The 25136-nt window shown below is 52.4% G+C and overlaps 4 protein-coding genes and 1 pseudogene across 8 annotated transcripts; 4 read left to right on the forward strand and 1 right to left on the reverse strand.

Annotated features, from left to right (window-relative positions):
* Positions 1–2592: 2592 nt before the first annotated feature.
* On the forward strand, positions 2593–3276 carry LOC114437791 (dickkopf-related protein 3-like). Its single transcript, XM_028408711.1, has 3 exons — positions 2593–2745; positions 2826–3000; positions 3071–3276. Exons 1-3 carry the CDS (start codon positions 2593–2595, stop codon positions 3274–3276), a joined length of 534 nt encoding a protein of 177 aa, XP_028264512.1.
* A 1483-nt stretch (positions 3277–4759) lies between these two features.
* On the forward strand, positions 4760–7114 carry tectb (tectorin beta). The gene is made up of 11 exons (XM_028408461.1): positions 4760–4833; positions 4901–4971; positions 5046–5236; positions 5578–5729; positions 5836–5908; positions 6008–6111; positions 6183–6266; positions 6485–6647; positions 6737–6815; positions 6909–6941; positions 7033–7114. The coding sequence occupies exons 2-11, from the start codon at positions 4905–4907 to the stop codon at positions 7104–7106; spliced, it is 1020 nt and encodes a 339-aa protein (XP_028264262.1). The 5' UTR covers positions 4760–4833; positions 4901–4904; the 3' UTR covers positions 7107–7114.
* Positions 7115–7328: 214 nt separating this feature from the next.
* On the reverse strand, positions 7329–14654 carry gucy2g (guanylate cyclase 2g). Its single transcript, XM_028408793.1, has 22 exons — positions 14316–14654; positions 13354–13702; positions 13173–13282; positions 12583–12765; positions 12371–12515; positions 11993–12128; positions 11808–11911; positions 11551–11717; positions 11339–11479; positions 11048–11131; positions 10858–10962; positions 10622–10693; positions 10370–10532; positions 10140–10295; positions 9846–10023; positions 9627–9767; positions 9354–9546; positions 9099–9273; positions 8418–8516; positions 7667–7758; positions 7486–7593; positions 7329–7415 (listed from the first exon to the last, which is right to left on the reverse strand). The coding sequence occupies exons 1-22, from the start codon at positions 14652–14654 to the stop codon at positions 7329–7331; spliced, it is 3327 nt and encodes a 1108-aa protein (XP_028264594.1).
* Positions 14655–15103: 449 nt separating this feature from the next.
* Positions 15104–20082, forward strand: acsl5 (acyl-CoA synthetase long chain family member 5). Of its 5 annotated transcripts, XM_028407673.1 has the most exons (21): positions 15104–15144; positions 16070–16235; positions 16311–16422; positions 16496–16560; positions 16943–17044; positions 17111–17210; positions 17321–17499; positions 17570–17602; positions 17669–17720; positions 17799–17872; positions 17954–18031; positions 18107–18241; positions 18315–18449; positions 18517–18612; positions 18752–18824; positions 18892–18980; positions 19120–19236; positions 19334–19477; positions 19561–19662; positions 19747–19818; positions 19928–20082. In XM_028407673.1, exons 2-21 carry the CDS (start codon positions 16080–16082, stop codon positions 20063–20065), a joined length of 2052 nt encoding a protein of 683 aa, XP_028263474.1. In that variant the 5' UTR covers positions 15104–15144; positions 16070–16079; the 3' UTR covers positions 20066–20082. The 5 variants fall into 5 exon arrangements, with proteins under 5 accessions (XP_028263474.1, XP_028263470.1, XP_028263471.1 ...); XM_028407669.1 differs by having other exon boundaries at positions 17954–18241; XM_028407670.1 differs by having other exon boundaries at positions 16073–16235; positions 17954–18241.
* Positions 20083–20651: 569 nt separating this feature from the next.
* The window catches only part of LOC114437864 (ankyrin-3-like), a 39376-nt pseudogene continuing 34891 nt past the window's right edge, over positions 20652–25136 (forward strand).

The following is a 25136-nucleotide window of genomic DNA, read 5'->3' on the forward strand; positions in this document are numbered from 1 at the left end:
TGAGCATGTTTTTAAAACCCAGACCGGTCCAGAACCAGGTCCAAACCCAGTTTGAATCTGGTCCAGAACCAGGACTCATGCTTCAGCCTGTTGAGGGAGGTGTCACCAGCAGGGTGTCAGCTGTCTCAGACTAGAAGCATGAAGTCAGTGACCGTCCTGGCACCAGAACCAGAACCCCCCTCAGCCCCGGCCCGGGTCCTGTCTGATACGATCAGATGTAATAATTGGTGTAAATATAATAATGACGATGGGCTGTTGTCAGCAGTGACCTTTGCTCCACATCCTCCTCCTTTATAACGCTGGCACCGAGCAGCGCAGCACTGTTCCTCATTACACAGGCAGTCACAGTCTTCTGTCTCGGTCCAATTGGAAACAGGTTGTAGAGAACATTATTTCAACCTCACCAGAAACACATTTCAAACATCTGACACCAAAATAAAACACAGCTTTGCTTTATTGGAGGTTATTTTTAATGATGAGGTCATTGTCTTTATTTTGGATCACGGTGCATCATCCACTGAGGACACAACTGCAGATACCCACAGCGCTCTGAGTGGGTTTGTAGTGAACATGTGAGCTGGACACACACCGTTTCATCCATGCTGAGTCCTGTGCAGGACGGAGGTTTACAAATGCTGCAGACCAATGCTAAGCTAACAGGCTACCTGAGTTCTGTACAGATGTGAGTCGCTAACAGTCACCGCTGGCAGCGCTCGGTGAGGACGGTGTCCAGCCTCTGTGGGACGTCCCAAAAACTCTGAGTGCCTTCAAGGTGTTTTCAGATCTGAGGCGGAGCAGTAAACAGAACGCTCTGTGCTCGGGTCATCTGAGGCCCGCCGCTGTACTGCGTGCCACCCCAGAGGAGCATGTGGATGCCAGAGGCAGGAACTCATGCTGCTGCTAGCGGCAGCTCCTCCGTGTTTGTGATCGTTTAATCCATCAATGTGTTCTGACACTGATGGTCGGACAGTTCTGGACCAGCTATAGTGACCAGCGGTTGGTTGATTTGCTGTGAACCTGTGACATGTGGACTCTGTTTTTAACAGAGCAGCCCTGAGCCTGCAGTGGCCTGAATACACACTGTGTGGAACCCTCCATCCATTCAGCCACTGACTCCTCGTGGCCTCCACCATTCACTGCTCCCCGCGGGGGGTCAAGGTCCATTACAATGGACAGACATCAGCCTGTCCATTGTTTGTGTTAGTCCGCATTGCAGGACTCACAGTGATGTTGATTCTGACAGCTCGCTCATTCATTACTGATGTCATTAGCAGAGTCATTACTGCTGGGAGAACACGTCGGGCTCTGTGTGGAGACACTTATCTGCTGTTGGGTAAATAAAGGTGGTGGTGGGGGGTGGTGGTGGTGTGGGGGGTGGGGGGGGGGGGGGGTGTGAGTGCTGATGTAGGACAGAAAATGCCAGCACATGATAAAATACCTGCATACCTGAAGAAGAAGCTGAATGTGGTGACAGGGCATCATCACTGGAGCTCCACCCTTCAGTCACCACAGAACGCTCAATACACATGGAGCAGATGGCTGCACAGCAGCAGCACAGCACCTATTTACATGTGGCTAATTGCTGCTATTGTGTCTGCTAACTGGCTGCCATTAGCCTGTGTTAGCCTGGTTTGATAAGGACAGAGAGGCTCTGCAGTATCTGTGTGTCCGATCTGAGCTGTCTGCCACTCAGAGTCATGTAAATGACCGACAATCATCAGGCATCAGTCTGACTCATATGTCCCGATACCCATCGGTCCCTAACGCCTGTGTGGACGACCTCTCCCTGCACTGAGCATGTGCAGTGACGCCTCTCTGCACGTGCTTTCAAAGGATGTGTGTTTCCTGTATTCTGCCATGTTAACCCTTTCTCCCAGCGCTTGATGTGGCTCAGAGGCAACAAAGCGCCCTGCTGATCTGCCCCTTCACAACAACACACACACACAGCCAGCCAAACGTGTGCAGTGACCTCTGCAGGTGTCACTATAGAAGACTAAAAACTAAAAAACTAAAAAACAAGAATAGAATAAAGAAAGTTCCCAGAGCCCCCCCCCCCCCCCCCCCACTAATGGCTGATGGTAATTACATTTAATGAGATCATGGGGTCGTCTGCAGGGTGCACTTCAGCAAATTGGTCACAGCGTGGGGTCAGGAGGAGGATAGGGTGGGGGGGCAGCTTTACCTGTCACTCAGCGAGCAGCGAATCATGTCGAGCGTTCGTCTGCTGTTGTGTGTCTGGCAGAGATAACCACGTGGAGGTGGTGCTCGGCTCCATTGTGTGACGCCGCTGCGTGTCCGTCGTCCCCGCTCTGCCTGCTCCATGAATGGTCACTTTGCCACTGTTTGCTGCCTGCAGGGGGTGACCCCGCCAATTTAGTTAATCCATTAACAACTAATTGTCTCCTCCCACCGTGGTGCTTGGACAAACAGCCTGGTGGGGGGAAGTTAAGCTGTGCTGACCTATAAAAGTGATGCTGGAAGAGGAGCCAGGCACTCTCGCTGCAGCACGCCCTGGGTGCCCCCTCACTTGTCCTGGGACGGTCCTGGAGGTCTGCTTTGCTTCTGGAGGATCGTTCTCTCTGCATGTTGGAGATGTTGGTCAATCTGTGGCTGGTCTGCTCGTGTCTGTGCTTCTCCTGGACTGAAGCTCATATTTGGGCCTGGATGCTCAACATGCCTCACAGCCCCCCCAAAGAGGGAGCAAAGGGGCTCAGAGAGAGCGCTCCTGCTGCCAAAGCCCTCACGGTAAGACCATCAGCTGACACCAGCTGTGTTTTACACACCTTCATCTTCAGGAAGGAATCTTTAACCCCCCCTGTCTCCAGGCTGTGTGCGACCACGACAGGGCTTGTGGTCGGGGGTTCTCCTGCGATCGACACTTTGGTCTGTGCGTGCCTCTGCGTGGGGAGGGTCACTACTGTCGCAGGGATGCGCAGTGCGTCCGTGGACTCAGCTGCATGTTTGGGAAGTGCCACCGCTGCATCCCCACCGGGCAGGAGGGTAAGAGAAGCCTGCAGTCTGTGTGCGTGAGTCAGAAGATGGCCTGAAGTAACTCCAGTCCTTCCTGCAGGTGCCAGGTGTAAAGTGGACAGAGACTGTGGCTCGTCCATGTGTTGTGCCCGCCATCACGGCGAGCAGGTGTGTAAGAGGCGGCTGATTCACGGCGAGAGCTGCTACGTACCTGACGGCGGCCTGGCGTTCAGCATCAACCAGATCTGTCCGTGTGATGAGGGTTTACTGTGTCGGGAGGACAGCGGGCCACACCGCAGAGAGTGAGTACACAAAGCAGCCCCAGAAGTGTCTTCTGTGACGGGTTCATGTGCAGACCCCCTCGGTGTGGACTCCTGTCCAGGACTTCAGTGATCCTGCTCACACACTGCAGTGGAACCTTGACTAGTTTTTGTCCAGAACCTCTGCTTGTTGCTTCGTGTAGCTCTGAGAGCTGACCCCGGTCTGTCTGTGTTTCAGGAGGGATTTCATCTACCAGCCAGAAAGAAGCTGGACATGCCAGGTGCCCACACACTGACACGGCCCCAACCAAATAAAGCTATTTATTATGTGAATGTCTTGTAAATACAGAGAAGTGTACAGTTGTTTTATGTTTTCAGTGTAAAGTTTGACAGAAGCACTCCTGTTTGTATTCAGATGCATGAATAAAAGTGTTTACCTGAAGCAAGGACTCCTTCTTTCAGATCACTCACACGCTACCAGCACACATAAAAAGCTGCCTGTCTGAGTCCAGGCAGACATGTGAACTCAGTCCCCCCCTCTGAGCACGTTTCCTGGGTCTCAGGCCGGGCTGGCCCGGGTTACATAACACAGAGGAATCTCTTGATTGTTAGCATCACAGATGCTGTAACGCTAGCTGTCCCTCGACCCGCTCTCAGATGGCTATCTCCCTCGGTTGGCCCCTTATAATTCCCCCGCCGCTGCTTTCAGATGCTAATGGTCTGCAGTTGGCCCCTTCAGTTGCGGGGCGCTTGGAATTGTTCTGTGAAGGACATCAGTGTCTAACCTCTGTGCTATCGGCTTACAGGGCTTATCGTGGAGTCTGTGGGTGCTGTGAACAGAACTTTATTTATAACCAGGAGGATTTCAAACTCTGAGATGAGTCTTCACCCTTCGACCAGCGATATTCCAAACATGAAACCATCCCTCACTAGAGGACCTGAGCTGCTACAGCCTCCATGGTGGAGGAGCACAGGCAGGCGGACAGGTCCGAGTGACATCTAATAGCAGGAGACTGTGAGAAAGCTCAGAGCGCTGCAGAGCTCAGGCCTATCATCTCCACTCAGAACACTGCTGACCAGTGTACTCGGCTCTTATCTGAGCGGCCATTTTGAAGGTATCCATACATGTCTGTTGCACTGTTTAGCTTCTTAAATGGTTTCCTGTTGCTGGATGTTTTGTCTGAGAGGACAAAGCCGACGTGAAGCGGGCCGCCCGCCTGGCTTCCTCCCTCACATTTAAAATGTGAATATTAAAACAATATTTGTGACTGTTTCCAGGGACCCTCGGAGCAGAGGACCCCGTTGGTCAGAGCTCGGACCTGAGCTGAAACGCCTGTTGTTGGTGTTGTTGTTTGCTCAGCTGTAGAAAGGTGACTGCAGCACGGCTCCTCTGAGACGCTGGTCATTAGAAAGTCAATGTGTGAGCAGCACAGAGAGCTTTTTGTCAGCAGCTCCACAATAGAGCTCTGAAAGCCGTCCTGCCGGGTGAGCGGTGGAGGGAGAGAACTCCCCTCACCTGCGACGCTATAAAAGGCCTCCTCCAGCAGCCCAGCTGTCAGTGGCTGAGTCCAGGCAGCCATGAGGATCCTGTGACGGCCCTCAGGTGAGTCCGGCTCCTCACAGCTTCACCCTCACAGACTCCCCTCTCTGACTCTGACATGTCTCTGCAGCATCATGGATTCTGTCGCTGCTCTCTTGGTGCTGGTGCCTGTCGCGTGGGCATGCTCTCCCCAGAAGGCAGGTAAGCGCTGACGTGCCCTCTGTGGATGTCAGGAAGTGAAGCACTGGACTTCCACATCATGTTCTTTATTTCAGACTACGTTATGGTGTCATGCTTCCCTAACGCCATCATCGCCAACGTCCCGGAGTGCCCGTACGGCTGGGAGATCGAGCAGCTGTCTCTGGGCGGCGTGTGTTACACGGGGATACACAGCCCGGGTTTCTACCGCTTCATCATCCCAGACCTGACGCCCAAAAACCACTCGTACTGCGGCACGCAGTCTGAGGTGAGCCCAGCACTACGACAGCTTCACAGAGATCCCAGGCTGTCAGAGACTTTAGCACTGCCTCGCTCAGGGTTAGCGGTTAGCTTCTTCTCTGTTGGAGGTCTGTGTCACAGCCTCTCCCCTGACACAGCTGCTCTGTGCGGCTAAAGACACACACACAGTCATAGAGCAGGTCAAAGGTCACAGCATTATACTGACTGAAGCTCACGTCATAGAATGTCCCTCCATCATGGCTCTGATGTTTCCGGTCCACAAACATACAGACACACAGAGGTCCATGTATGGTGTGTGTCTGTATGGGCCAGCAGCGGTCTTTGACGTGCGGCTCTTTGCTCACACAGTACATGCCCGGTAAAGACCCCAAGTACATCTTCTACAACTCCATCGTGTCCAACGACACCTCGCTGACGGTGCGGAACCAGCCGGTCAACTACACCTTCAGCTGCATGTACCGCGCCGCCTACCTGGTGAACAATGCCGTGTTCAGCCAGAGGTAAGCCCCGGCTGAGGGCGGAGGGGGCCGCAGCACTCTGTGGAGGACCTTAGCATTCTGACCCAATGACTTGCAGCGTTTTTACTAAACCCTCTGCTTTTTCCAGAGTGGCTACAGTTTATGTCAACAATGGGAGTTTAGGCACTTTTAGGTCACAGTTGTCTATGAACGTGTTCACGGTGAGTGGGCCGCTCCCCGCTGTGGAGGCGCCCTGTTCTTTCCTCATCATTAACAGAACAATAAACACAGCTACATATCTAAGCATGTGTCTCTTCTAGAACTCCAAATTCCTGTACGTGAAAGACGCTCCGTATGTGATCGACACCTCTGAGATCGGCTCGGAGGTTTTCATCGGCATCGAAGCCAAAGGCCTCAGCAACAGGTACCAGACCACACCGCACCCTGTTCTGAACTTTAAATGTTGGAGGAGCAACGTTTGTCCTCCACCTGCAGGTTCAAAGTGGTGATCAACAACTGCTGGGCCACCCCCACGCCGTACTCCACAGACAGGAAGAGGTGGAGCCTCATCATCAACAGGTAAACGTCACATGATCCACTTATCAAAGCAGCCCCGGAACCAGAGCAGCCCCTTCAGGTCCGGAGGTCTGTGTGAGGGGGGAGGAGCTGACAGCCATGGTGGTGACCGGTCAGGATGTAACGGTCCAACCACAGCTGCTCCTGTACCTGTCTCAACTCATCAGACCCCCCCCCCCGTCTCAGGTCAGAGTCCTGATGCTTCTTCCGTTCCTTCACAGCTGCTCCTCTGACAACACTGTGAGCATTTTTGAGAACGCCAAAGACAGCCGCTCCATGTTCAAGTTCAACTCGTTCCGCTTCCAGCGGCTGGAGAAGGTGTCCACGGTGTGGCTGCACTGCGAGGTGCAGGTCTGTGACGGCGAGCGGCTCGTCTGTCACCCTGTGAGTTCATGCTCATGTGTTCAGTGTGTGTGTGTGTGTGGTGACGCTGCCTCCTGCTGGCAGTCACTGACTCTTCCTCTGTCCTGAAGGGCCCCTGTTCTGTGAGGAGCCTCTCATCCAAGGTCGACTCCAGTGGGGGGGTCCTCACTGCTGAGTTTCACATTAAAGGTGCAGTCCACCATGGTTTCACATGAAAGGATGAATGGACGCAGAGAGAGAATGAATAAATGATGTTTATTATTTGAGTGTGTGTCCTCACAGGTGGTGGATCTTCAAATAACGGACACATGACAGGTAAACAGTCACAGATGAATGTATTGGATTATTATGGATTCTATAATAACACCTGGAGCCTGCCCTGTGTGTCTGGATGCTCCTCCTGCAGGGACCTCACTGCTCATCCTGCTGCTGGCCCTGATTAACACATGCTGCCATCTACTGAGCGGGTCCAGGATGTAGTGAAGAAGCACACACAGGGGGGCGGTGTGACCCAGGACTCAGGGAGCGTACCCACACATTCCTGATCTCATCCCACTGGATTTCACATGTATTCACACAATCTGATGTAAAGTTACATTATTCTCTGACTTCTCCCAATAAAGAGTTAAGTGACACTCAGAGCGTCCTGTCCTGTTTGATCAATACACAGCCGACCCTTCACATGTTCAGCCCTGCTCTCCTTTAGATGTGCACTGCCGTCATGGTGGACTCGTGCGCTCTCAGGGTCTTCTGGGCCCTCGTGACCGCGGCTTGGCCGGCGGCGGGTTTCTGGAAGCAGACAGAAACAGATGAAGACGTGCAGGCGAGCGCCTGACTGTGAGGTGCGTTACTTCTGTACCTCCACCTGCACTCTGAGGCCGTCAGCTGGAGGAGGGGTGTGGGCTCCAACAAGAGGATGGAATCCAATTTTGTTGAGCAGCCAGTAGGTCTTGTGGCAGCCTTTACCCTGTCAGGAACACAGAACATGTCAGAAACACGGGCCGTAGCCTCGCAACTTCAAAACACGCCGACATCCTCACCTTCATCACGATCTCTCCTCTTTCTTCCAGCTCGAAGCTTCCGGCCTCCACCAGGATGTCTGCCGTGCACTGGGATATGTGGATCTTCAGGGCTGTGTGCCACATGCAGACCTCATGTCAGACCTCATGCAGACTCATGTCAGACCTCAGACTCATGTCAGACCTCAGACTCATGTCAGACCTCAGACTCATGTCAGACGTCATGCAGACCTCATGCAGACTCATGTCAGACCTCAGACTCATGTCAGACGTCATGCAGACCTCATGCAGACTCATGTCAGACCTCATTCAGACTCATGTCAGACCTCATGTCAGACCTCATTCAGACTCATGTCAGACCTCATGTCAGACCTCATTCAGACTCATGTCAGACCTCATTCAGACCTCATTCAGACTCATGTCAGACCTCATTCAGACTCATGTCAGACCTCATGTCAGACCTCATTCAGACTCATGTCAGACCTCATGTCAGACCTCATTCAGACTCATGTCAGACCTCATGTCAGACCTCATTCAGACTCATGTCAGACCTCATGTCAGACCTCATTCAGACTCATGTCAGACCTCATGTCAGACCTCATTCAGACTCATGTCAGACCTCATGTCAGACCTCATGTCAGACCTCATGCAGACTGTTTGAACTCTAACATTTGAAATGTGGTGTAAACACAGAATCAGACTCATGAAGCTGATGGTGCCACCAGATGTGTCTTCACCACAGCCTCAACATCTCAAACATCATCAGACTCACGTAAGCTGTTACTCTCCATGCGAGACGCCGTGTTGACCGTGTCACCAAAGAGGCAGTAGCGGGGCATGACGGTGCCAACAACACCAGCAACTACTGGACCTACACAGAAGAATTGAACATGAAGAAAACATGGCTGAATATTTAAGGAACCTGAATGCTGGTTCAGGTCAGGTGACCCCACACTGTGAGGTCAGCCATTTTTATTTAAACGTGTACCAGGCAGAACACATTTATCTTAAGAGGCTAGTTTATGTTAGCAGCGGCTTGAACATCGGTCTGTTAGTGTTGCTTTCCAGGTGTGGCCATTGTTAATAAGTTAGCATGCTAATGTGCTATGTAACAGTTCTTGGTTGTATTAGCTGGGTATAAAGTAGCTAGCTATAGGTTAGCTAGCTAGCTCCCCTGCCAAACTTCCCTTGCAGTGATAGCTAGCTGCTAAGCTAATAAACCAGTATGTTGTAATGCTGTGTGTGGGTGTGGTAATGTTGTGGATCATTGTGCTCCTGCACAGGGATTGGGACACTTGGTTTGGCAGCAGTTCTCTATATGCTGATGTCATAGAAACCGTGACCTAACATGGCTTCTGGGTTTGTTTTGGTTACGTATCAGCCAGCTGTAAAAGGGTTAAAAGGATGCTGCATTGGTCGAGCTTTTTGCCACCTCTGTTGTGTCCTGTCTTACCAGAGTGAATCCCCACGCGAATGGCGAGACTCTCGGTCGGCATGTGACGGATCCTGAAGACCTTGATGGCGGCGAGGAAGTGAAGCGCCATGGTGGAGATCTCCAGGGCGTGCTGGTTGCCATTGCTGATGGGCAGACCGCTGGCTACCATGTAAGCATCTCCAATTGTTTCCACCTTTTAGAGACTGGTGTTAGCAGCAGATTTATGCTAGCTTAGCTTCACTGCCTTTAATTGGATAAATGAACGTGACTTACTTTGTAGACATCATACATCTTGATGATGTCATCAAACAGGCTGTAGAGGTCATTGAGGAATGAGACCACCTCCATGGCGGAGCTCATGGCGCACATGGAGGTGAAGCCCACAATGTCAGAGAAGAAGACAGTCACCAGGTCGTAGCTCCGCGGCTCCACGCACCTGCCCGTCATCAGCTGGTCTGCGATGTACCTGCGGAGCAGCAGCAGCTGGAAGTCAGGGGCATTACCATGGATGCTGCAGCGTTACCATGATGCTGTCGCAGCAATCACCTTGGTAACATGCTGGAGAGGAGCTTGTCTGCACGGGTCTTCTCTGCGGTCAGCTGGTTGGTCCTCTCCTCCACCACCTCCTCCAGGTGATTCGCATACTTCTCCAGCTTCTCCACCATGTTATCCAGAATATTTGCGTGACTGCGGACAGAAGTTTGATCATTTTGCCATATTCCTCTCTACCAAAATAATCAGATATTAAAAACTGTAGGACCAAACCTGTCCGGGCTGAAGTCCCTCAGCCGCCTCCGTATAGACCCAAAGGGCGGCCGGTGATCGGGGTTCTCACTCCAGCACACCCTCAGCAGTGCGTTGATGTTGTCGTCACACAGCTGATCAGACAGCAGCGGTCGGATGGATTCACCCTGAAACGGCGTCCTCAGCTGCATGATGATCTCTGATGGAAACAAAAGGACAAACGTTGGTCCAGACTGACCGGCTGGTCTGTGTTAGACTCTCCTGGTTGTTGCACAGTGTGCTGTGTTAGCTCTAGCTGCTTTGAACCCTGCTAACCTTTGGGGTCCAGATTGATGTCCTGATATGGACCGGCTTTGGAGTTGTACATGAGCTCCCACATGATGATGGCGAAGCTGTAGATGTCCCCTTTGGGCGTCCCGGTGACAGGGAATTCAACCTGCCTCAGCAGCTCGGGGGCGGTCCAGAACATCTCTGAAACAGATTCACATCACGTCTCCTCCCTGCTGTGATAAAACACGTCAACAGACTTAGGATGATCCAATCACCTTCATAACTGGGGGGCTCCTTCAGGATGGTCTTGTTCCCGTATTTAAACTCCCACAATCCAAAGCCTGACAGTTTGATTTGGAGGCGACTGTCCACCAGACACGTGCTGGGCTTCAGGTTCCCATGAAACCTGAGAGTACTTTTGTGAATGAACTCCATGCCCTGGATCACAGATGTACCAGGTGTCAGGAGCCATGAACAGGTCCAAACGTTATCATTTACATTCTGAGCTTTACATCAAAGTGACTCACATTGACAATGTCATAAGCAAAGGACAGCTTGAACATCCCGTCCAGCTCCACGTCTGAAGCCTTCAGGACATCCTGCAGGAAAATCAGAGTTCTGTGTGACGCTGGAATCAGAGTACAGGAACGAAGCCCACCTGAACAAAACCTTGCGCCCCCTGGTGTAAACATCTGGTATTATTCAGTCTCAGTGTCTTACGATGACTGTTAGTGTCTCGAGCTGTGCTGTGAGGCGGACTGACCTTCAGGCTGCCTTTCTTGCAGTACTGAGTGACCAAACAGACGTTGGGCGGCTCCACACAAACACCAAAGAACTGCACCAGGTTCTCATGTTTCATCTCCTTCATCTGTCTTAAAGAGGTGAGCATGGTCAGGCACACAGGACACCTCTGATCACAGAAGAACATGTTGGAACTACATGAGGAACTTTACCAAGTTGAACTCGGCCATGATGGAGGGTTTCTGGAAGTTGGTGCTGGTGGCCTTCTTGATGTACTTGATGGCTACTTGATTTCCCTGCAAAGGATTCAAACACAGAGGTTAGCTTACAGCAGCGACTTTTCATAGAAGAGCTCTGCAGCTGAAGAGATCTGAATGACCACCATGAGTGAAAGCCCTGCCTCTTCACCATCAGTGCCACATGGCTACATAAACTCAAGTTAAAGGAGCATCATCCCTGCATGTTGGGACTCTTCTGCTCCACACTCAGGGCAGGCGGAGTACCTGGTAGAGGCCGATGGTGGTGTAGATGTGTTCTCTGCCCGTCTTGTCCCGCAGGTCATAGCTGTTGTTGGAAAAGTTGGACTGAGAGCTGCCGCTGCCGCTCTGACTTCCTGCTGTGCTGAGAGACAGTCCCGGGTTTCCCTGCAGGAGACACAGACAGTGTTCATGCTGCACAGACCGTCCATCAATCACCACGTCCTGTGAGCTCGTACTGAGGGCTCTCTGATGATGGTGATGTCGCTGTAGTTGATCATCCACCAGCAGGAGTCGTCCAGCCTGGTCTGCAGCCGCAGCTTCTGCAGCACAAGGATGCCGATGCAGAAGACGGCGAGCACTCCGATGACGGGGAAGGTGACGAGCAGGGCCAGCAGGACGATGTCTGTGTCCCACCAGAACATGGGTCAGCTTAGCTTTGTTTTTAATGAAGTGTTCACATGACATGAGAAAGACACGTAGCTGTGAGTCTCACCGTTAGTCAGCCATTCACAGAGCTCATTGCTGAAACCACATTCAGGCACATCAGACGGAGGGCGCCCTTTCGGCCACACCACGGATGCGAAATGGGACGTGGGTCTGAAGGAACAGAGTGCGTGGACTGATCAATCTGGCTCTGTGTGTGTATCAGAACCTTTGACTCATCAGAATGTGTGTTACCGGATTTCTTTGGTGTGACTGTCAAAGTGGAGGATGGCCACAAACTTGGTCAGGTCCCCTATATGCTGCAGGTCATAAATGGAATAGTCCAGATTTCTCTCCCCCTCTTCATCAAAGTGGACCAGTCCAGAAGCACCTGCAGCCAGAATGATGATGCTCAGTTCAATGTAATGTGTTATAGATCTGTAACACAGGCTGTCGCTGGAGTCATGTGAGTGGACCCCCTAACCCTGACCCTCTAACCCTGACCCCTAACCCTGACCCTCTACCTTCCATATTTTTGAAAACTTTGCGGGTGAGGCAGTGTGTGCGGTTTGGCGCCGCTCTCTCTGTGTTGAAGATTCTCAGTGATTTTGTGGTATTAAAGCTCACAGCTACCATAGAAGCGGATGTTGTGTTTGTTCTTCAGTCTCTGCAGCAGCTGTTGGCCATCATGAGGATCTTTGCCATCTTTCAGGACTTCCTTCAGTCCCATGGCGTAGAGCAGCACGGCGTCATGCAGGTATGCGGAGTACGGGCTGACCTGCAACAGGTTGTTGCTGTTACACTCATGTGTTTCACAGTGTGAACGCCTCTGTCGTCATACTCGCCTCTCTCTCAGACGTCAGGTTGCTCCTGAAGGGATGACCTTTCAGCCGGTCAAACACCTGCTCAAAGAAGTCGTAGTACTCGTAGCCTTCGTAGGATTTCTGTCCGATGATGAAGACCATGTCAAAAGCTCTGATGGCCGCGTGGTTCATCCTGCTGTTCAGGGCGTATTTCCACAGGTTGTCCTGTAAAACAGAGACATGCTCCTTTAAACAGCCTGCTTACTTTTTGAGAGGTTTAATGATAAGAGTTTAATCATTCGTGCATTGATTATAGATGTCAGTCACACAGGAAGGATTAGCGTCACACTGCTCTGATGGAGGTCAGCTGTACTTTCTCTGCACACTAAAAACATTTCATCGGCATGTGCTAGCTAACAGCAGCTAACAGCAGCTAACAGCCCGGTTACACAGAAGAAGGACACTCGTCTCATTGATGCAAATGATTCCTACAAAGCAGCAGCAGTGACAGACTGCAGTTCACTGGGTGGCCACAGGTGACACTGTTTAAAGCTGCTCTGTGTTATCAGCGCCCCCACCTGTCTGCGCTTCATAAGTGTTTGAAAAGTTTTACTCACCACGCCGCCACTGACCTCAAAATGCTGTACCAGGAAGAAGATGTAGTTTCCGTTCATCAGACCCTGACGCTCCGCCTCCAGCAGCAGCGCCATGGCGTCCTCTCTGTTCGTGAGGACCACGATGACTGCGGGTCCACAGCAGACACATCAGACAAACACTAACAGAGCTTCCACAGTCACACAGAACTCGCCTCACCTCTGGCGGCGGTGGAGATGTGCTTCACATTCTGGTAAATCAGCTGAGGGTTGCTGGTGTCAAACTTCAGCGCTGCGGTCACTGTGAACTTGTCCCTCAGGGGATCCTCCACTGTTTTCCACAGAGCATCCACTCTGTCCCACGTGTTGGAGTCTAAACCCCCTCCGATCATCGCCACGTGGCTCCACCCAAAGAACTCCAGGGTCTTCATCAGGACCTCAGAACTACGTTTGAGAGGCGGCACCACTTTGACGTAGGAGTCATAGATGCCACTGTTGTCCATTTTGGAGGACTGACCCACGAAGCCGAACATGGGGATGTTCCACGCTGATGCGATGAGACCGGTGACCTGGGGGACAGCCGTGAAGAAGAGGGAGGGTTAAAACCAGATCAGTCAGACAGAGAAGAGCTGCTTCAGAGGTCCTGCTGTCTGAACATGGAGTCTGTGAGGATGGAGCCTCAGCTCTTTATGTTTTTATTGTATTATCTGTGTGAGGACACACGTTGTGTCGCTGTTTTAGCCTCGGTTTGAGCTCTTTCTGCTGACACGTGATCATCATCATGATACCAGACACAGTCTGTAATGACAGATGGAGACCGTCTTCATCGAAGAGGGATGATTTATAATGATGATGTAAACTGGTTGGATGATGAGGGGCCACATTTTTCTGAGCTTCATCAGAGGAGGGGGCCCTGTGAAAAACCCTGACATCCTGCTGGAGGATCTCCAGGCCCCCCTGGGGGCTGCCACCAAGATGGCCTTACCTGGTAGACCTATAAAGGAAAGCACGGACCTCCTCTACAGTATTTAAGAGAGTAGATGTAAAATATGAACATCAGAGAGTGAAGCAGCATGTTTCTAAGCAGCATGTGTGTGTGCTGTACGGCTTCCTGTCAGTAAATACAGTGTGTCTCCAGTAAAGCAGCCGCTCAGCTGGTCTGTCTGTTGTTGTGTCTCGTACCTCGGCTTCTTCAGGACACGCCGGCCCAAAGAGGGCGGACACGTTGTCTCTCCACACCTGCTGGATGAAGCTTCCCAGAGACTCTTTGGGGTTACAGTCTGTGTTCTTATACACAAAATCCAGGGTGTAGTTTCCCAGGAAGGACGGGTTGCTGTTCACCTTCTCCACGGCGATCTGAATGGCCGAGCCCAGCCGCAGGGCGCTGAAGGGGAACGATATGTTCCACGGAGCCTGGAAGCCGATCAGCAGCTTGTGGGGCTGCGAGCCATTGGTGCCGCTGTTGATGATGGCAGCGGTGGCAGTGGAGAGCGTGAGTGTGAGGTGAAGTGCGTGGATCATGCTGGAAGAACACATGAGCATCAGTGTCCCCCTGCTGATGTGACGGGGCTTAAATACTCAGCATCCCTGCTGCTGTCCTCAGGGAGGAGGACATGTGGATGTGAGGAGCAGAGGGGGAGGTGACTGAGGTCAGCAGGACTCAGAGGGAAGCTGTCTTTATTGCAGACAGATCTGTGCTCACATCCACACACCCTGTCAAAGGGTTTATCATTTCTAATTCTCTGAAAATGATTTTAACAATGAATGGTTCATTTTAAGACTGTGGTTTCATTTCACTAACAGCCAGCCTGTTGTCCTGGCTGTGTTGTCCTGGCTGTGTTGTCCTGGCTGTGTTGCCTGCAGACTCAGCAGGTCTGGCCTGTCACACCTGTGTGCAGTTGGAGGTGCTAATGACCACAGGTGTGCAGCTTGTACATTAGTGGTGTTGCTGGCTTCAGCTGCTGGTTCCTCGGGGATCCCTCTGAACTGCTGCTGCTGCTAATCCCACCAGGTAACCTCTCAAAGCTTCTTCTAATGAACTGCTGTCGCAGAGTGAACCCGTTCACACACACGGGAGTGTTGGAGGATCAGCAGTGCTGCTGGCAGGGCCTCTGCCTGCAGTCACACTGATTCATGTGAAAACTTTTTAGCTCGTCAGACTTTGAACGTGCAGATAAGCCTGCTGACCTTTCATCTCCTGCAGCATCTCGGCTTTTCTCTGCTGCAGATAAAGAGTTAATCTATCAGCGCTGAAATCAAAAATCCAAACCTGTGCCGCTGTTTATTAAATTACACAACACACACTTTAAAGCTGTGACCTTCTGAAGCCGGAGCGCTCTTTATCAGTGCAAGTGATGGTGGCCAAGGTTCAAAGGTTTCAGCCCGTCACACTCTGTTTTTATGGGCTCTCATGGTCCATGTGGAGAGCAGGGGAAGATCTGCACACACACACACACCTGAGAGGACAGCAGCAGGTAGGACGCAGAGCTAACACTGCTGTGTATTCTGATGTATTTTACCAAGTGTGTGTGAAATGATCCTGAGCCGAAGGCAGCTGTTTACTGAGGCAGAGAGGGTGTCTGTGTGACACACGGACAGACACACACACCTCTGTGTCTGTGTCTCTGTGTGTGTCTGTGTGTGCTGCATGTTTCTTCACTCATGGAGTGAAGCTCGGACACACCTGCTGCTGATGTGGTCACGTTAATGTCGGTGTGTTGCGGTGTTGGGTGGTGCAGCTGCATCATATGATCTGATGGGCTCTGTGATTATCTGCTGCACTTTGAGCTCAGGTTATGATGGAGACGCCCACAGCAGGGACGGAGCTTCACAGCCAGCAGAGGGCTTACAGAGAATATTCTGAGCAAGTCTTTCCAGGTCCTGGTGAAGGACTGGGAGCTCAGGGCTGACCGTGTCCACCACCTGTGTTTTCCCAGCAGGTCCACCATGGACTTCATCTTCCAGATTTTGTTCTCGCCTCTTCCGACCTCGGCCATCATCTCCCTGGTGGCCTTGGCGGCCGCCACCCTGTTTTACCTGAACTCCCGGCCGAGCCCGCTGCGGAGCCCCGTCGACCTCCTCTGCCAAACTGTGGGCATCAAGGTGAGCAGCATCAGCCGGTGATCAGGTCAAACGGCTTCAGAGACGTGCAGCTGTCTGATGTCCTCTGTTTGACAGGACGGAGCCAGGAAGACGGCTCTGCTGGAGGACAACAACAACCTGATGTCCTATTACCACGTCGACGCCAAGACCATCTACGAGGTTTTTCAGAGGGGACTCAGAGTCTCAGGTGATCGCTGTTTCACGGCTAACAATGCTAAGCTAGTCTTCTGTTAATCACAGCTGCTGTTTGTGGTGTGCAGGTAATGGACCCTGTCTGGGCTACAGAAAACCAGGAAGACCGTACCAGTGGCTGAAGTACAAACAGGTGACCTGACCAATCGGCATCCGTTAGCAGAATGCTAGTGTTACTGATTCAGAGTTAAGGACGTAAGCCTTCAGTTTTAATGTCTCATCAATGAGGTTAAATACCAGTAATCTGGCTCCACTGTGTGTCCAGGCTGCAGAGCGCCCTCTAGAGGCGCTGCAGTGGTCTGTTTGTTGGTCTCTGTGTGAAGCAGACTCAACATGTTGTGTGTTAGATGTGTTTACACTGCCTGTGTTTGTAGGATGCACTGGTTAATGCTGCCTGATGTGACTGATCATGTTAATGAGTAGCCGGGGTGGGGGGGGGGGTCTGTGGCTGCCGCGGCCTGTTGGACGCTGTCCCTCTGTCTTTGTCTTCACTGTGAGCTTTGCTCTCCTCTGAGGTGTCGGACAGGGCGGAGCACCTGGGCTCGGGTCTCCTGCACCGCGGCCTGCAGCCCAACTCCAACACCTTCATCGGCATCTTCGCTCAGAACAGGCCAGAGGTGGGTGCGCTTCTTCCACAGTGTAGCTGTGTGTGAGCTGCTGTAACTCTGCTGGCTCACCCGCAGTGGATCATTGGAGAGCTGGCGTGTTACACCTACTCCATGGTGGCGGTGCCGCTGTACGACACGCTGGGTCCTGAGGCGCTGGTGTTCATTATCGATCAAGGTAATTGGAGCTTCTCTCAAAGCTGCTAATTACAGTGAAGCGGAGCTCTGAGCTCTTCATCACACAGTGTACTCCTGTCTCACATTAAGCCTGACGTGTTGTCCCCTCAGCCGAGATCTCCACCGTCCTCTGTGACAACCAGAAGAAAGCAGAGATGCTGCTGCAGAACAGGGAGAAGAGGGAGACCCCCGCCCTCAAAACCATCATCATCATGGACGCCTTCAGCCCCGAGCTGCTGGAGCGAGGAGAGAAGTGTGGAGTGGACATCGTGTCCATGCAGGACATGGAGGTTGGTGTGTCTGTCAGACGCGTGCACAGAGAACATTCACAGCTCTGATCACGCTGTTCTTCATTGGCAGGCGCTGGGCAGGAGTCATCCTCAGAACCCCGTGGTAAGTCTCTGACAGCGTCTGCTTCTCACTGTTCGGCTGGACTCTGAGCTGATTGTGTTCCAACAGCCCCCAAAGCCAGAGGACCTGAGCATCGTTTGCTTCACCAGCGGCACCACAGGTGAGCTCTAACGGACGCTGGACGAGGACTCCGTCTCTGTCCCGCTCCTGTTTGAATGAACCTCTGTGTCTCTGTCAGGAAACCCCAAAGGAGCCATGCTGACCCATGAGAACGTGGTCTCTGACGCTGCAGGTGTCCTGCAAAGCTTCGAGGTGTGTGTGTGTGTGTGTGTGTGTGTCCGTCCCTCCCCTGCGTTTTCCTTTCATTTTTCTAACGGATTCTGTGTCCGTCAGACGTCTGTCGTTCCCTCCACCGAGGACGTCAGCATCTCCTTCCTGCCTCTGGCTCACATGTTTGAGAGAGTTGTACAGGTGAGCTCTGACGGCCTGGATCAGACTGTGTGTGTGTGTGTGTGTGTGTGTGTGAGACCTCTCTCTCTCCTGCAGACGGTGCTGTACGGGGCCGGGGGGAGGGTCGGCTTCTTCCAGGGTGACGTCAGGCAGCTTCCAGATGACATGAAGACGCTGCAGCCCACCATCTTCCCTGTCGTGCCGAGACTTCTGAACCGCGTCTATGACAAAGTCTGAGTTCTGTGTTCCTCCTGATTCTGCTGTGACCATCACAAACCAGTACTAAAGCCTCCTTGTCTGACAGGTTCAGAGCGGGGCGAGCTCTCCCTTTAAGAAATGGCTGCTGAACTTTGCTGTAGACAGGAAGTACGCTGAAGTGAGGGAGGGCATCATCAGAAAGAACAGCATCTGGGACAAACTGGTCTTCCACAAAGTGCAGGTACGGGTTCTGACAGGGACCTGCAGTCATTCACAGCTGCTCTCTGACGTGTCCTTGCTGCCTGCAGGAGTCCTTCGGCGGCCGTGTGCGGGTCATGGTGACCGGAGCGGCGCCCATCTCTCCCTCCGTCCTTAACTTCCTCAGAGCGGCTCTGGGATGTCAGGTAACGCCATCCTTCCTGGGAGGTGGCCATGTTTGAACTTCAGTAACCTGACTGACGCACTGATACAGAGAGGTTGCACAACATGATAAACATGGCCTCAGGTTGTCGTGGTGACCTGGTCACGCTGCTCTCTCTGCAGATCTTTGAGGCGTACGGTCAGACCGAGTGCACCGCCGGCTGCACCTTCACCATGCCAGGAGACGCCACCTCAGGTACTGTAGGAGGTCACCTGTTGACAAAGGGAAGAGGAACAGTCCTTATATGGTGGTTTTCCTGCAGGTCATGTGGGGGTGCCGCTGCCCTGTAACATCGTGAAGCTGGTGGATGTTGAAGAAATGAACTACTTTGCCTCAAACGGTGAAGGAGAGGTACGTTCACCTGTCTGAACACAGCTGACACGACAGAACTCCAACTCCCAGAATGCACTGGGCTGGCTGCTGCACCATCACAGTGGAGTCTCCCCTGCACACAGTCCACCTTTACCTCTGTCCCGGTTTGTGTCTGCAGGTCTGCATTAAGGGCAGGAACGTGTTTAAGGGCTACTTAAAGGACCCGAAGAAGACTGCAGAGGCCTTGGACGAAGACGGCTGGCTCCACACTGGAGATATTGGAAAATGGCTGCCGGTAAGAAGCTGCTGCTCCCTCACTGCACGTCTGACAGGTCTGATGTGGACTGATCAGAGTCTCAGGAGGACTCATGGCGGCTCCCGTCTGTTCTCAGAGTGGCGTTCTGAAGATCATTGACAGGAAGAAGAACATCTTCAAGCTGGCTCAGGGCGAGTACATCGCTCCAGAGAAGATCGAGAACGTGTATGTACGCAGCGCACCTGTGGCCCAGGTGTTTGTGCACGGAGACAGTCTGCAGGTAGGCCTTCCTCTTACTGTGTGTGTGTGTGTGTGTGTGTGTGTGTATGTGTGTGAGATGCACTGAGTCTCTCTCCTCTGTAGTCCTGCCTGGTTGCCATCTTGGTTCCTGATGCTGAGGTCCTGCCGGGCTTCGCCAACAGTCTGGGTTTCCACGGCTCCATCGAAGAGCTCTGCAAGAACACGGTAAGTTTCTGTGAGGAAGAAGAACGCCTCATCATCACTGACAAACGGCTCAGGCTGATGGGGTGTGTGTGTGTGTGTTGACAGGGAGTGAAGAAGGCGATCATCTCGGACATGACCAAGCTGGGAAGAGAAGCCGGACTCAAGTCCTTCGAGCAGGTGACGTCTGACCCCACTGCTTATTGTAGAGCAGTTTCTGCCCTCTAGTGGCTGAACTGTGCATAAAGCGTTGATTCAGGTTCTTCACATGTCTTTGCGCCCTCTGCAGGTGAAGGACGTGCACCTCCACCCTGAGCCCTTCACCATCGAGAACGGCCTGTTAACCCCGACTCTGAAAGCAAAGAGGGCGGAGCTCAAAGCTCTGTTCCAGCCGCAGATCGACAAACTCTACGCCAACATCCAATAAATGAGATAAAACGCAAACTCCTCCGCTGTCTGAGTCTTTCTGTGTGTGTGACTGATCCTGCTGCTCCTCAGGGGTCTGAGTGTGGACCTGAGCTCACGGTGTGTGTCATCTGTGAGGTCACAGCGCCCCCATGTGGCCGAACATGACAGGGACTGAAGCCTCTGGTGCTGCATGGACTGAATGTCAGTCAGTTTCAGGCTGAGGAACACTTTGACCAGAAAGATGGACCCTCCACAGCTGGAGAGGAAATGTCCCCGCACTCCGCTGGGACATTTGAAACATGCCGGTTTATTATGTTTTTAACCCGTTATGTCCCAAAGTTTCAGAATGATGTGTATATATATGATGTGTATATAATGTCGAACCTCAGGCTGTCACCGCAGTGCATGCTGGTCCTTCACCTGCTCACAGAAGAAATGACTAAAAACAATCCAACCTTTCATCAATGGAACTGGATCAATAACGCTCTGTCCTCTGAGCGGCTCCGGATTGGTCGGCTGTGCACAGAGGCGGCTCGAGCCCGTCCTGGCTCCGCCCACTACACAGAGCTCGCGCCGCGGACCGCAGCAGCTGCTCCGCACTCAACATGGCTTCTTCCGCCACAGGTGACCGCGACGAACAGGTAAGAACTTTACAGAGTCCTGCTGCGTGGAGGGAGAGCTGGCTGCTCCGCGCGGAGGTCCAGAGAGAGAGAGAGAGAGTGGAATAAACACGGGGTGTTTAGTTTGGCGCCGTTAAGTTTGTGACGGTTTGGTTTGGTTCTCTGTCAGTTATTTTACTTCACATGACTGTGTGTGTGTGTGTGTGTGTGTGTGTGTGTGTGTGTGTGTGTGTGTGTGTGTGTGTGTGTGTGTGTCTGTCTGTCTGCCCTCGGTGGCTCAGAGGGCTCAGTGGTTATGACTCTGCTCATAGTGAAAGTGAACTCTGGGTACACCTCCTGCACCACCTCTGCTGCTCCTGCGCTTCTCCTCCTTGCCTGTATTTGGAGTTGAGGTGGAGTTGAGGTGGAGTCGGATTTGTGATGTTCATCATGCGGAGCCTCATATCCCAGGATTCATTGCACGCTGTTGGACACAATAAAACACAAACTCAGCGCGTTAGCTGAAGAGCACATTGCTAACGTTAGCTGCTGGTTGCTCGGCAACAGGTGTGATAAACAGGAAGTCTTCAACAGACCGGACCCTTCAAGGTCTCTGAAGGACAGTCCTCTGCAGACTGTGTCCTGACCTGGGACACAGCTGTAGAACCATCCAACGGTGACGTCCCATCATGCAACCTGCCTGATGTTAGCTGTACACCAACGTGACTCACAGAACACCATGCAGGTTATGTGAGTCCAGCGTCACGCTGCTGTGTGTGTGTGTGTGTGTGTGTGTGTGTGTGTGTGTGAGAGACAGCAGCAGGTTTATGAGCAGGCGTGTTAATTAATAACAGTCAGAGCAGAAGTGTCTTCAGGCTCCGTCAGTGTCTGTTTATGTTTCTGCTTCAGGAACCTGAAGAACCACATAGTTTGGTCAAGAGATGATCAGACCCACACGTCTCCATCAGAGAGCACCGTGTGTGTGTGTGAGTGTGTGTGTGAGTGTGTGTGTGATCACTGCTTGTTGCCAGGTCACAGTGCAGGTTTATAGTGGCAGAGCAAACAGTGTCAGACTCCACCTGTGGTCAAAGCAAACGGAGGCCTGGTGATAACACTGCACCTGCTCTGTGTGTGTCTGTGTGTGTCTGTCTGTGTGTATCGAAGGCAGTCCTGTGACCTTTCAGACCAGTGTTCACGGAACTTCCTGACTTCCTGACCTGAGCCGGTGTTTGTGTTCCTGTGAGGACGACTGTCACAGCTCCCTGCAGACGCTACTCTGTTAGCATTAGCCCTTCTGTTAGCATTAGCCCTTCTGCCACACATGGGGCGTCATGGAGACACTTGTCTGGCTCGGGTTGTGTTGTGTTGTGTGCTGGTCACTGGCGCCATGTTTGTGAACTTTCTCCTCACTGTGTGTGTGTGTGTGTGTGTCACTGATGTCAGCCTCAGCCTGGTCCTGAGTCAGCGTGCTGCTGTGGGGAGCTGACCCACTCACTGTGGCTCTCAGTGTTGTAATGTCAACATGACCTCAGCTGTGTGTGTTTCAGCCTCATAAAGTCGTACCAATGGATCCATATCAGTTGAATTGTACCATTAGGTTTGACTGTGTGTGTGTATCACACAGAGCAGACTCTGGGAACTGAATGGTGTCATTGACAGACAGCACTGTGTGAATTCCTGCAGTGTTTGTCACGTTGGCTCTTATTTACCAAAGACCGTCCATCAGACATCCCTGCCTGTCTGTCTGCCTGTCTCTCTGCCTGCCTGTCTGTCTGTCTCTCTACCTGCCTGTCTGTCTGTCTCTCTACCTGTCTGTCTGTCTGTCTGTCTCTCTGCCTGTCTCTCTCTCTGTCTCTCTGCCTGTCTCTCTGTTAACCTGTCTGTCTGTCTGTCTCTCTGTTTCTCTGTCTGTCTACCTGTCTGTCTGTCTGTCTCTCTGCCTGTCTGTCTGTCTGCCTGCCTGTCTGTCTGTCTCTCTGTCTCTCTGCCTGTCTGTCTCTCTGTCTGTCTGTCTGCCTGTCTCTCTGCCTGCCTGTCTGTCTGTCTGTCTCTCTGCCTGTCTCTCTGCCTGTCTGTCTGTCTGTCTGTCTCTCTGTCTGTCTGTCTGTCTGTCTGTCTGCCTGTCTCTCTGCCTGCCTGTCTGTCTGTCTGCCTCTCTGCCTGTCTCTCTGCCTGTCTGTCTGTCTCTCTGCCTGCCTCTCTGCCTGTCTCTCTGTCTGTCTGTCTGTCTGTCTCTCTGTCTGTCTCTCTGTCTGTCTGTCTCTCTGTCTGTCTCTCTGTCTGTCTGTCTCTCTGCCTGCCTGTCTGTCTGTCTGCCTGTCTCTCTCTCTCTGTCTGTCTCTCTGTCTGTCTGTCTGTCTCTCTGCCTGTCTCTCTGTCTCTCTGCCTGTCTGTCTGTCTGCCTGTCTCTCTCTCTGCCTGTCTCTCTGCCTGTCTGTCTGTCTGTCTGTCTGTCTGTCTGTCTGTCTGTCTGTCTCTCTGCCTGTCTCTCTGCCTGTCTGTCTGTCTGCCTGTCTCTCTCTCTGCCTGTCTCTCTGCCTGTCTGTCTGTCTCTCTGTCTGTCTGTCTGTCTGCCTGTCTCTCTGCCTGTCTGTCTCTCTGTCTGTCTGTCTGTCTGTCTGTCTCTCTGTCTGTCTGTCTGTCTGTCTGTCTCTCTGCCTGTCTGTCTGCCTGTCTCTCTGCCTGTCTGTCTGTCTGTCTGCCTGTCTCTCTGCCTGTCTGTCTGTCTGCCTGTCTCTCTGCCTGTCTGTCTGTCTGTCTGTCTGTCTGCCTGTCTCTCTGCCTGTCTGTCTCTCTGTCTGTCTGTCTCTCTGTCTGTCTGTCTGTCTGCCTGTCTCTCTGTCTGTCTGTCTGTCTGTCTGTCTGTCTGTCTCTCTGCCTGTCTGTCTGCCTGTCTCTCTGCCTGTCTGTCTGTCTGTCTGCCTGTCTCTCTGCCTGTCTGTCTGTCTGCCTGTCTCTCTGCCTGTCTGTCTCTCTGCCTGTCTTGTTTCAGAACATAGAATCAGATGTCAGCATAGATCAGCGGCCATGTTTCTGCAAGGAGACGTCACACAAGGGTCCACACAGACACACACAGACACACACAGACACACACACAGAGAAGACGTGTGTCCCTGTCATCAGAGCTGTGGGAACGTAGCCTCCATCCAGACTGATTCTGGGACTAACCGGTGTCGCTCCACCACACAGGACCCACCGCAGGGTGTGTGGGTCAGACTCTGTTGAAACACAACACGCAGCGACATGCTGACTGTAGACAGCACTCCGTACCAGTAGGTGGCAGCAGTCTGTGTCCCTCATCCTGAACAGAGGAGCTGAAACGTCTTCTGACAGCCGCACAGCAGACAACAAATGTTTCAAAATGGTGGACACAGGCAGAGCTTTTCACTGTGACAACACAACGGACGCCACAGCTCAGTGAGGGCCAGCCTATCGTTAGTTAGCATGTGGCTAAAATGGCCTCAGTGAGAATGTGACTGACAGCCGATCAATCATCTGATAATCAATACAGCACTGACTTCCTCTCAACAGTGAAAGAACCAGAGCCAGTGTGTGTCAGCAGGGTCACAGCACAGACCGACAGCAGGGCCACACAGTGTGTGTGTCTGTGTGTCTCTGTGTGTGTGTGTCTGTGTGTGTCTGTGTCTGTGTGTCTGTGTGTCTCTGTTTGTGTGTCTGTGTGTGTCTGTCTGTGTCTGTGTGTGTGTGTCTCTGTTTGTGTGTCTCTGTTTGTGTGTGTGTCTGTGTGGTCTGTGTGTGTATGTGTGTGTCTCTGTGTGTGTCAGTGTGTGTGTGTGTCTGTGTGTGTCAGTGTGTGTCTGTGTGTCTCTGTATCTCTGTGTCTGTGTGTGTCTGTGTGTGTCAGTGTGTGTGTCTGTGTGTGTGTCAGTGTGTGTCTGTGTGTCTCTGTATCTCTGTGTCTGTGTGTGTCTGTGTGTGTCAGTGTGTGTGTCTGTGTGTGTGTCAGTGTGTGTCTGTGTGTCTCTGTATCTCTGTGTCAGTGTGTGTCTGTGTGTGTGTCTGTTTGTGGACCCTTGTGTGACGTCTCCTCCTGATCTATGTTCCCGTCATGAGGCTGTGTGAGCAGAGCGCGCAGTGAGTCACTGCTCCTGGCGATGAGACCATTTTAGGCGTGGAAGCGGCGCCATTAGCTGCCATTAGCTTTGTGTTAGCGCGCCGCACCGAAACAAAGACGGATTGTAAATCATGGAAAGTGTGTGTGTGTGGCTGCTGGTTGTGTGTCTGCTCTTTGTCAGCTGCTGTGTGTGTGTAGATGCCTCTTTGCTTTATGGTGCTCTGTAACCTTTTTAACTGCTGCACTTTGTTTGGCCGCACTGATCTGATTGGTCAGTTTGAAGGAGGGCTGCTGTTAGCATTGTTAGCATTCAGGCCAGAACCACAGATCCTGGTGGTTCGGGCCTCTCCCCGCTGATGCCGCCCTCGCTCTGCTGCCTGCCGTCCAATCAGAACCAGGATGTTTGTGTCTGGCCG

The sequence above is a fragment of the Parambassis ranga genome, chromosome 6, assembly GCF_900634625.1.
Source record: "Parambassis ranga chromosome 6, fParRan2.1, whole genome shotgun sequence".
In the NCBI taxonomy this organism is placed as follows: Eukaryota; Metazoa; Chordata; class Actinopteri; family Ambassidae; genus Parambassis; species Parambassis ranga.